This window comes from Bubalus kerabau, chromosome 4, assembly GCF_029407905.1.
Source record: "Bubalus kerabau isolate K-KA32 ecotype Philippines breed swamp buffalo chromosome 4, PCC_UOA_SB_1v2, whole genome shotgun sequence".
NCBI lineage: Eukaryota > Metazoa > Chordata > Mammalia > Artiodactyla > Bovidae > Bubalus > Bubalus kerabau.
In genome coordinates this window covers 16,448,860-16,461,037 of record NC_073627.1, presented here as the reverse complement: position 1 = coordinate 16,461,037, position 12,178 = coordinate 16,448,860, and the positions used below count along the sequence as shown (strand labels likewise).

The following is a 12,178-nucleotide window of genomic DNA, read 5'->3' as shown; positions in this document are numbered from 1 at the left end:
ATAAAACTCAATTTGAAAATATTGATGGAAAAAAAAATACCGGAGGGCTTCCCTGGTAGCTCAGTGGTAAAGAATCCACCTGCCAATACAGGAGACACAGGTTCAATCCCCAGTCCGGGAAGATCCCACATGCTGCAGAGCCCCTAAGCCCGTGTGCGACAAGTACTGAGCTTGTGCCCTAGAGCCTGGGAATCACAACCACTGAGCCCGTGCGTTGCAACTGCTGAAGCCCGCGCGCCCTGCTCCATAATAAGAGAAGTCACTGCAGTGAGAAGCCCATGCACCACAACTAAAGAATGGCCCCCGCTCTCGCCACAACTAGAGAAGAGCCCACACAGCAGTGAGGACCCAGCACAGCAAAAGATAAAATTTTAAAAATAAGTATTTTTTAAAAAGGAGAAATGCTGGTCTCAAAAATGTAGACTTTTATAGAACATTTTATTTCCATTCTGAAAACAAACTGAGGATTTTGGTGGATTTTCAGTGAACTGTAAATAATATGCAACCCTGACTATTCATTGGAAGGACTGATGCTATAGCTGAAGCACCAATACTTTGGGCACTTGATGCGAAGAGCCAACTCATTGGAAAAAACCTGGGAAAGATTGAAGGCAAAAGAACAGGGCGGCAGAGGATGAGATATCCAGATAGCATCACCGACTCAATGGACATGAACTTGAGCAAACTCCAGGAGATAGTGAAGGACTGGGAAGCCTGGCATGCTGCAGTCCACGGGGTCGCAAAGAGCTGGACACGACTTAGCAACTGAACAACAGCATAAGTGACCTCATCCTGAGGTGTCCAGTGTTCTCACCAGGGAGAACTGGGTCTGTCTCCCAAGACTCTCAAGAGCTGGGGCCTGGGGACCGCAGTGAAACCCCTGAGCTGTAAATGCTAACTGTGACGCAGAAACGGCCCGCCTAGAATGTCCCAGTCATGGACAAACGCCTCCAGGAACAGCATGATAACTGGCCTTATGATCATTGCTATAAATTCATACTCTAATCTCAGCTAGGTCTTTCCTGTTGCTCAGCTATCGTTTTATTTATTTCTCATTTTCCCCAGAGAAGATACAGAAATCATCTATGATCGTCTTGAGACCCCGTCAAAACTCTTTTGTCCTCCAACAACTACCAAGATTGTGTTTGTCTCACAGTGCCTCTATCTGAAAACTCTGTTCATCCTTACAAACTTTTACTTTACTTCTGCCTCAGAGAAGGAAGTGTTTGCCTTCCTCTTCAAAATTATTGCCTCCTGTATACATATACACATATATATACACATATACATATATATACACATATACACACATATACATATACACACACACACATAGGCTGCACCACAAGGCTTTTGGGATGTTCGTTCTCCAGCCAGGAATTGAACCTGTGACCCCTGCAGTGGAAGTGTGGAGTCCTAACCACTGGACCGTCAGGGAATTTCCCACCTATATTTTTTAATCTCAGTATGTTGCTCTTTCACTAACATCATTTCATTCTCTTTCTAAATTCACGCTGCCTTTCTTCTCAGTTTCTACAAACCTACAAATGTCTTCTCTAACCCTAAAGAGAGACTTTACTGTCTCCTAACCAGAAACCACTGTCCCTTCTCTTCCCGCCCACATCCACTGAACCTGTCCTAAGAGTCCTCTCTGCTTGCCACCACCGCTTCCTTACTGCTCTTTAACCTCTTACAGTCGCTTCCATGAGAGAGAGGAGGCAAGTCATCAAAATCGTCAACTTTGGCATCAAGCACAACCTGGTCGAAGCCTGCATTGATGCTTGCTTTCTATGAGGGCTTGGACAAGTCATTTGAACTCTCTCAGCCTCACTTTGTTCATCTAGAAAAAGGATTAAGAGCACCTTGCACACAGTAGGCATTCAGTAAACATTTGCTATTTGGATGGCTGGATGGAGCTAAAGCTGCAGAGAAACAGATACAGAACTTAGGCTTCACTTGCTCTAATGAGCACTGGAACATACCCTGCCCACCTGCCAGGAGAGGCTGTTCATCCATTGAGACTTATGGCTAGGGACCTTCTGGTAGCTTGTTCTTAATCAGGCTCCTCTTTCAGCCTAAACCTATAACCAACACCACAACTGTAAAACTGCTGCTGGGACGTAGTCTAGCATTGAGTTCCAAGTCCCTCCAGCCATTTTGGCCAAATCGTCGCGATTCCACCCTCCCATTGGAAGAAAGAAGTGGCATCTGCCAGAGCTTAGTGGTTAACTGTGTGATTCATGATATGAGATACTTTGCTTCTTTGGAACACCAAAAAATTTAAGCTTCAAGATGTTTTTCTTCCCTTTCATGATTTCAAAGACAGTGTTTTGTGCCAGTAGAGCTTATAAGCCTTTCAGATTTGAGTCTGAAAAGACCTATTTGAGGACAAAGGAAAGTGTACATCAGGAAAGCAAAGCTGGAGTTTGGGGTCGTTTGGGGCATATTTTTGGTTTCTTTTGATGTGAAAACAAAAGCCTGACGTTATACAAAGAGAGTCTCCCCAGAGGAGCATCTACCAGAGTTGTAGCTCAGTGAAGATCTAGCCTGAGTAAGAGAATATCACCTGAATTTTCTCAGCAAGTGGTCCAAGGAATATGGGAGAGGGTGAATCTTCGTGGTCCAGACCTGTGCAGTGAGTGGATGAAACGAGACTGGGGAGACAGCCACAGGCTTTTTCACACAGGTTTCTCTGTCCCCTCCCACAGGTGGATCACTTAGATAAGAATGGGCAGTGCGCCCTGGTCCATGCAGCACTCCGAGGTCATCTGGAGGTCGTCAAGTTTCTCATTCAATGTGACTGGACGATGGCGGGCCAGCAGCAGGGGGTGTTTAAGAAGAGCCACGCCATCCAGCAGGCCCTCATCGCTGCCGCCAGCATGGGTTACACTGAGGTAAGAAAGCAGCCAGTAAGGCTTGGGTTGTTTGTTTTTTTTTCAAGTTATGTCTTGAAGGAAACCAGGGAAAAAATAGTTGCATTATTACAAAATTGCCATGTTAATATGAAGTAGCTTTTTGGTCATTGGTCTGAGAAATAGGGAGATGCCAGGGTACCTACAATGATGTTGGAGAGGACCTTGGGAATTATCTAATCTGATTCCTCCTCATCTTCCACCCCTATTGAACAGACAATGACACTGGGCTGGTGGGGGCGGGGGGTTATTCCTTGACCTTTGTTCACATGGGTGGGTGGAGTGGAATAGGGAGTTGGAATATCAGAAGGACCAGGTTTGAAGCTCAGCTTTCGTCCCCGTTGGCTCTGGGCTCTGGGCAATGTAACTCATCTCTTAGAACCTTAGTCTCCCACCAGTATAGAGAGGCTTTCTAATAAATTCTTTTTTATAAGGTTGATATGAAAGGTGCTTTGTAAACTGTTAAACACTGTGCAGATGGTATTTTTGCTAAGTTATTTATTAATAAAAGTAATGTAGTGGCACAATATGTGGAATTGGTAGTGTGCTAGGAAATGTTTAACAACCAGCCTTGGAGAGGGGAGTAGAGAGCAGTAGGAGTGTTTTGTGTGTGTGTGTGTGTACAAACAGACTTAAATTTATTATAAATTTACTGATATAAAAAAACATGTCACACATAGTTTACAAATAATAATGAATTGTGTAATACTCTTAATTGAATGCTTTTGTCAATTTTTGCTAAATTTATATCCATACCCAACCCTGTGGTTACAACTCAACCATGGTTTGATAAATGAAACTGTACCCGTTTGCTCTTTTCCAAATAATTTTGTCTTTAAATCTGGTGTGTGATTCACTGTCAAACTACATTTTGCCCTCATACAAATTATATTCATTAAACTGGAACCTCTTTCAGCTTTTGCACTAAATCAAATCCTGATCTGCAGAATTTGCCAATTTTCAGAGTATAGAATTTGAGCAAACTCCAAGAGATAGTGAAAGACAGGGAAGCCTGGCATGCTGCAGTCCATGGGGTCACAAAGAGTCAGACACGATTTAGCGACTGAACAACAGCAGCAAATACCCCCACCATGACTGATTTCAAGCTACCAACACTGAACACAGAGTTTCGAAGAGATGCACAGGAGCACACCATTATGTAAAATTGCCACCATGCAGACATAGTCAATATAAATAACCTCATGAGCATACATAATAGTAAAATGTAATTTAATAATTAGAAAGTTATGAGATTTTATATTTTAACCTATTGATGTAATTTCTTTCATTATTATTTAATTTTTTTTTTTTTCTCTGCTGCTTTGTTTGTGGAATCTTAGTTCCCTGACCAGGGATTGAACCTGGGCCCTGGCAATGAGAGCAGAGTCTTATCCACTGGGCCACCAGGGAGTTCCCATCATTGCTCTTTAATTGTTTTTAAATCCATCCCTGTTATTTAGTTTTTAATAAACATCTTTGTTTAACAACCAGCTTGCAAAACTCTGAAAATTGAAGAGTCAGCTTTCACGAGCCAGGACAAGCTGGTTCACACTGCATGGGATGCTTCAGTGAGACAGCCACCTCTTCCACTGACCTGATATGTCCCCAAGGGAATATTAAGTAAAATTGGAACTTTTACTATCTGTGGAAGGTTGTTTAGCGCTCCTTATAGTCAGATTCCTGAAAACAAAGCTGTCACTTGCCATTGTTGTTAGCAGACATTCTCCTTTTACTGTCCCCAAACAGTCCTTGTAATTCCAAGAGGAAAAAAAAATAGAAGATAATAGCTCTACTCTGAAAAAGTACAGGCCCTCAGTTTTCTCCATATTTATTTTCTGGTTTTTGCTTATTGATTTTTTTTTTTCTGTTAGTTTTATTTTTTTCTGGTAGTTTTATTAGGAGGAAGAGGGATTGCTTTTTTAACTCAAATGTGATAAATATGTAATTTTTTAAAATCACGTGCTGTATAAGTTAATTGCATTCAAGGGAAACATGTAGACTGTACCTGGAGAATGCATGCTCATCTTGGCAGCTTTGCATTTTTTTGTGAGGACAAATTGTTCTGACTCCTGTGGTGTGCAAGAGGGTGGCACTGGGTTATCCAGATATCTCCCAAACCTCACAGGTTCACAGTATCAGTGTATAGTTTTCCACCTGAACTTCGAGCTGACACAACTTCTTGTTTCAGATTGTCTCCTACCTACTTGATCTTCCAGAAAAAGATGAAGAGGAGGTAGAGCGAGCACAGATCAACAGCTTTGACAGTCTCTGGGGAGAGACAGGTACCTCTCGTGGACAGCTCTTTCTTCTCTCATGAATGTACTGTGTGTGTGTGGAGACACTCTGCATCTCACTCCCCAGTGTTTTCTCTGCCAGATCTTTGGCAGTCTCTCTGTCTTATGGCTCTTGTACTGGAGACCAATTCAGCCAAAGTAAAAAGTCAGGCAATTTCCTTCTTTCAACCCTCTCTCCCTTTGGATGCACCATGCCATTAGCCCTGGAGTCTTCTTTCAAACAAAACTTTCCCTGCTCTTGTTTCCAAATATTTTAAAAGACTGAAAGTTTCCTTCCAGTGTGCCAAACCAGAACAGAAAATAGTTGTGGACTTTATGTGTGTGTGTGTGTGTGAGAGAGAGATCCTCATAGTAGTTAGGAATAAATATTTCCCCTGTAGTTAGAAACCAAGAAGTTGAATTTTTATCGACACCTCCAGCTTAATGAACCAAATGTTACCATAGTAAAGTGAGTGGTACCTGACATGATTAAATTGATACGTCATGAGAACAGTTGGCATCAGGATGCAAAATGAAAGCCCTGCCCCCTGTAGGGTACAGCCCTGCGTAGTCTCTCTCCATCTATAGCAAAGCTATTTCTATATTGCTTGGTACTTACTCCATAAACAGAAGCATCTTCCTTGTGGCCTTTGCAGGAAATGTTTATTGTCTTTCCCCCAAGTCTAAACTGGAACATCTGGGGAAACATTAGTAACCTTTTATGTGTTTTTATGAAACCAGGGCAGTGAAAACCGTAGTGTCGCTACAGATACGTGTCGTATTTGCCAGGAGAAGGAGACCAGCATTGAGATGGCCAATTTAGGGAGGATATTTTACTAAACAAGAAGGGGGATACATTTTGATTTGGGTCAGAATGTTATTAAAAATCAAAGAAAATGCTTGAATTCACTCCAAATTTATAATTACCTATTGAACTGGGATGTTTCCACAATGGCAGAAATCTTACATGGGTTTCATGGCTTCCTCAACACCGTGTAGAATGGTCCAAAGCTCAGGAATTTGCTTCTCAAACAATCCTTCCCTCTGCAGAGCCAAAGGGAGCAGATGCCAGGCAGCTGCAGCTTAAGAGCCCGTGACAGATTAAAGGAAAATGTGCAGCTGGAAACAGCTGCTGTCTCTGGGGCTCCACCCTGAGGGAAGCCAGAGGACATACTGAGGGGAAGGGGCTGGCCGGGAACAACAGCGTGGCGTCCTGAGACCCAGAGCTGTGGGAGGGGCGTGAGGGTTCAGGCCCCAGCAGTGCAGCCTCCCAGCACAGCGCAGCCGTCCCCCCAGCGTCTCCCGTTCCAAGCCACGTGTGTGTGACCGCCGTGGAGGGCAACAAAAGTAGCGGCCCAGTGGTGACAGTGGACAGAAGTTACAGACTAGCAATCGCCTGCCAATGCAAGAGACATAAGAGACTTGGGTTCAGTCCCTGGGTCGAGACGATCTCCTGGAGGAAGGCATGGCAATCCACTCCAGGATTTCAGCCTGGAAAATCCCATGGACAGAGGAGCCTGGCGGGCTACATGCAGTCCATGGGGTCGCAGAGTCAGACATGACTGAAGCAGCTTAGCACGCAATCACAGTGATGACTATCACACATATTCTAGTGCTCTCCTTGAAGGAATTCCTTCAAAGTGTTCGAGAAGGGTGTGAGCTCAGACCTTTTGGGGGCAATTAACCCTGAAATGGAGTTTTAATAAGAAAAATAACTTCCTGGTAAAGGAAATTTAAACCATACTACATCCATTGCCAAAAGTAAAAAAAACATACAATTTAAAAAAAAAAAACACAACGCTTGTAAAAATTATGAAGAGAGGAAAAAGATCAGTGGTTGCTAGGTGTTGCGGAAAATGGGGAAGGGTGAATAGGTGGAGCACAGAGGATTTGAGGGGCAGTTAAAACACTTCATATGATACTGTAACCGTAGATAGCAGGTTATTATACATTTGTCCACACACTCACAGGATGCGCAACACCAAAAGTGAGCCCTAATGCAAACGATGGACTTTGCGGTGATCATGATGCATCGGTGTAGGTTCATCAGTTGTAACAAATGGACAGCTCTAGTTGGGGTGTATACAAATGTGGGGGTAGTGGTGTGTGGGAAATCTCTGTATCTTCCCCTCAGTTTTGCTTAGCCCATTAAACTGCTCTAAAACAACAACCACAAAAGGGTGTGAACTAAGTGGAAGACTTACTTTTATTGATATGAATTTCTTATTAGAGTAAAACTTTATGGCCTCAGGACTTTTAAAATATTTCCTGCATTAAAGTGTGTAATAAAGTTTGTTATATTAATTTTCTTAATATGTACCATATCTCAAGATTGTATAAAAAATTAATTTCATGTCAGTTTGTTTATGGTCAGAATTGCGTTGTGCTTAATTTGATACTTAGATGAACTAATTTCAGCATTATGAACATAGGATGTTATTTAAATGAGTTAGGATGAAATGCATGTGTAGTATAATTTATAGAGCTATAAAGTTATTTGACTTCAGAAAACTTTCTGAAAAATCATGTCTCCGCTATGTAAGAGACGTCTCTAGAACTCACCACTATCGTGGAGTAGGCTCTAGTTGCTTCTCTGTTGCACACTGTGCTCAGTTGCTCAGTCATGTCTGACCCTTTGTGACCCCATGGATTAGAGCCTGCCAGGCTCCTCTGTCCATGGGATTTTACAGGCGAGAGGACTGGAATGGGTTGCCATTCCCTTCTCCGGGGGATCTTCCCAACCCAGGGATAGAGCCAGAGCCTCTTGGGTCTCCTTCATTGGCAGGCAGACTCTTTACCACTAGCACCACTATCTATAGTGATGGCTTTACTAAGTATCCATGTTTCTTTCTAACTTACAGCACATAATCATTTAAAATTTATGATAACCCATTGAATCGTGTATCCTCCAATGGCAAAATCTTATATGTCTCTCTTATATAGAGGGTGAAAGTGTGTGACCTGCAGCCAGCTGGTTAGGGTCTTATATCTGCAACCCTGGCCCCAACACACAATATGTATTAATACATATTTACTTAAATATGATGGTCATGATGTTTCCAACAGTTTGTATCATTTACTATATTGCTGTATAGCCATTATTTTATGTACCATTCCAAAAAGAAAAGAAAAACGCTCTGCCTATTAAACTGACAGAGTTCTTTATTACCACATCAATTATAAGACACATCCTGACTTCGAGATGTTAAAATGCAGAGGGAAGAAAGTGCCTCTTAGAGTCAGTGAAATATATCCTAGCATAGAGTGAAATATTTATTGAGATGTAATTTTTACATATCAGATTTTCTAAAAGCAGGTCACTAGAATATTCTGTTTGTTTTCATCCTACTTTTATGGCCTTTTTGTCCTTCCAAAGAGCGTCTGCCTACATCGAGCGTTCATTCTGACTGACCCCCTCCCATCCTGCAGGGCTTTCACAGATTTCTTATAGAACTACACAGAAGACCAGCACTTAAGGTGACAAGATTATTCAGTGGTCCCTCCTCTGCTCTGTCTCAACACAAAACCAGCATTAAAAAGCTTCTAGCAACTCTGGAGAACCTGAGCCATCCCATGGCCCAAAAGTAGCAGAAGTTCAAAAAATAAACAAGATGCCCTTAAATCACACCTTCATCATCTTTTATCTAGTTTATTGCAGCTACCTCCTAGCTGATCTGATCTCAGGCCTTACCCTTTTGTGACTTATCTCGCAGACTTCAACCAAAGTGGTATTTCTAAGCCACAGTCTGTCCATGTCACTCTCCTGGTTACCACCCTTCATTGACCACCTGTAGCTTTAATATAGCATAAAGAGACTTCCCTGGCGGTCCAGTGGTTAAGACTCCACGCTTCCATTGCAGGGGGCACAGGTTCAATCTGGGGTCAGGGAACTAAGATCCTACATGCCATGCTGTGCAGCCAAAAAAATAAATAAATAACTAGCATTAAAAAAACCAGTCATGATCTCTAGCCTCCTCTGTTGCCCGTCTTCTCCAGCAATGGTAAACGTGCTGTCCCCACCTTGGGGCCTTCACACATGCTCGCCCTGTGCCTAGAAAGCTTCTCCATGCCCTTGCCTATAAGTCTCCTGTTTCTCTTTCAGCATCTGATTCAGATTGTCATCTCTTCCTGGAGACCTTCCCAGACACTCTTGCTCTGTGTCACCTCCAGACAGCCCCCATGGACTTATCTCTTTTGTGCTTATCACACTGTATAGCAGTATATTTGTTTATTTGTCTCTTATCCTTACGCAACCCTGAGTTCCTTGAGAGCAGACAGGATCTGACAAATAGCTCCGTCAATGCTTACCTAATGACTGTTGTTTTGGACAGCAGTGATGTTTGTGTCTCCCCCACCACCTCCAGCACGTTGGTCTCACATGACCTGTCTGTGCTGTACTCTTTCAAGGTTGACAAAAGATAAACAAAAGAACCGTTTGCTCCTCTGCCTTCTATTTAGCATCAGCATTATCCCATCCAAGCAGACTTTGGCTGTTTCCTCAACTCTGAGCTGCATCCTGTCTGTCTCTTCAAACTCCTTAGATGTTTCCCTTTGAAAAAGGATCATTTTGGTCAGATAATCTCATCAGATGCTGGCAAGCCAGGGAACAAATTCCATTACTGGTCTCTCAGGAAAAGAGATTGGGCTCCCGGCTGTTAATGTTTGCTCTAAGAAGCAGTTTGTTGTTTTACAGAACTGGCTTTGCCTTAATCGTCTCTCTTTCAAAAAGTTTTAACAGTTTCTGATAAGACTCATATAAAAAGTCCAGCCAAAGCAACTCCTTGCTCTTGTGTTTTGAAAAGTACAGACCCAATTTTCCATAGTTGTGTTATTCTGAGATGAAGTTGGCCAGCTGTGTTAATGACCATGTCCAGCAATCAGCAGGAGATTTTTGCCAAATGACATCAGAACTTAAGCAGCAGAGATGATACAAGGAGAAAGGCCGAATGGAACATTCCCTCTCATGTAATGTGTTGTCCAGTGGGTTGAAAGGGGCCAGCCCCAGCAACATGACTCCAGATTAGAGTGGATAGTGTTAATTTTCAGGACGGGCACTGTTTGTGAATTTTCAGCTGTGTTCTGTGAACCATCATCATTGATGAGAGGCTTGATTCCGAAATACTGTCTGTATTTTCTCCAGAGTGCTATAAATTCTTTTGCAAAAAAGAATGTATTTGCACACGCGTGCGCCACGCAATATACAAGACATTGAACGGAGATTTGCTGCAACCCTGTCCCAGCAGCTGCTTTAAACTTGGGAGAGTTAGTAATTTTTCAAACCCCTTGTTTTATGTACCAACAAGATGATTTCTTACGGTTCCTAACAAGCATCAAAGCCAGTCAAGCTCTTTCTCCACCCCTCCACCCCCTGCTTTACTGAGATATAATTGACATACAACATTATGTAAGGGAAAGGTTGAGGGCAGGAGGAGAAGGGGGAGACAAAGGATGAGATGGTTGGATGGCATCACCGTCTTAAGAGTGTGAGCAAACTCCAGGAGATAGTGAAGGACAGGGAAGCCTGGCGTGCTGCAGTCCATGGGATCACAGAGAGTCAGACACAGCTTAGTCACTGAACAACAGTGTATACGACGTGAGGATTGTCAGATTCTTAAGCTACTCTTGTGTTCTGACCCAGGAACTGAAGGTTTTTCTTTTTCCCTCAACTGTTGGAAATGTGAACTTGAGAAAGACGGAATCTCACTTTGATTTAAAGAACAAGAGACAAAACTTCTCTGTCAAGTAAACAGTCAAATCCATCAGTACCTGTAACTCACCTTGGAAATGACCCTCACCTCAGATGGAAGGAAGCCTCTGCCCTTCTGTGAGGAACAGAAGAGAAAGTACCTAGGTTAAGCATGCCAGAATAAAACAAAAAACACACATCAAACAAGGCCTACATATATCTAGTTTAAGAATGAGCATACCTTCTAAAATAGTCACATTTTCTTTCAGACATCCTTCTATCCTTGAGGAAGGAAAAGATTACTCTTTGCAGGTTTAACTTAGAGAAAATTACAGGTAGTTTTGCATATGAGTCACTTGCGGATAAATTTGGCCAATCTCAAAGACAAAATGCCATAATCTGTGCTTAGATGAAAAAAAAAGTGACCATTTGATTTGAATTTCAATTGCTTCCCTGATTAGATCCCAACATTTGCAAACTGAAATCCTGTCTGCACCTGCCAAATACTATCTTCTTCTGATTTGTCACTGGAGTAGGTGGCCCTTAGAAAGGAAGAGCCTGCTAATCACCACATCAGGTTTTCAAGTCTCTGTGGGAAAAAAGGTCTCTGTCCTCTTTGTTGAAAAGTACAACTCCTGCCATTTTCTGACAACGTTTACCATCCTCCCTACCCTCATCCATTTAAAACACTAGGTGTACATGTTTGAAATCCCTGGTTAGAAAGAGACAAACACATATTTGTTCAAATATGGACTTAGTAGAAGGTATAGGAGAAGGCAATGGCACCCCACTCCAGTACTCTTGCCTGGAAAATCCCATGGACAGAGGAGCCTAGTAGGCTGCAGTCCATGGGGTCGCGAAGAGTCGGACATGACTGAGCGATTTCACTTTCATGCATTGGAGAAGGGAATGGCAACCCACTCCAGTGTTCTTGCCTGGAGAATCCCAGGGACGGGGGAGCCTGGTGGGCTGCCGTCTCAGGGGTCACACAGAGTCGGACACGACTGAAGCGACTTAGCAGCAGAAGCTATATCTACAGATTCCTCTTACTACTGTTGAAATAGCACTCAAAGGATGAAATAAGTGCTCTTCAGATCTCCACTCTATCAGAGGTCATAAACATGGACTGGAGCACAGAAAGAAGAATGTTTACGTTTCTGCCTGCACGCGGTGTCCTTTTTCCTCTCTATAGTTGCTTTTTATCTGCGACTCCATTATTCTGTCTTCAGAAGAAAAGAGCCTTTGTCATATTTCTTCTCTCATCTTTAAAACTTACCCTGAACAGTTTTGACCTTCATATAAAAATG

The 12,178-nt window shown here is 42.7% G+C and overlaps 1 protein-coding gene across 3 annotated transcripts in view; it reads left to right on the top strand.

Annotated features, from left to right (window-relative positions):
• Positions 1-12,178, top strand: part of TANC2 (tetratricopeptide repeat, ankyrin repeat and coiled-coil containing 2) — a 372,903-nt gene that overhangs the window by 336,865 nt on the left and 23,860 nt on the right. For all 3 annotated transcript variants that reach the window (XM_055575581.1, XM_055575580.1, XM_055575578.1), the window contains 2 exons: positions 2,709-2,894; positions 5,101-5,194. In XM_055575581.1, coding sequence (XP_055431556.1) covers positions 2,709-2,894; positions 5,101-5,194 — 280 coding nt within the window. The remainder of the gene's footprint in view (positions 1-2,708; positions 2,895-5,100; positions 5,195-12,178) is intronic.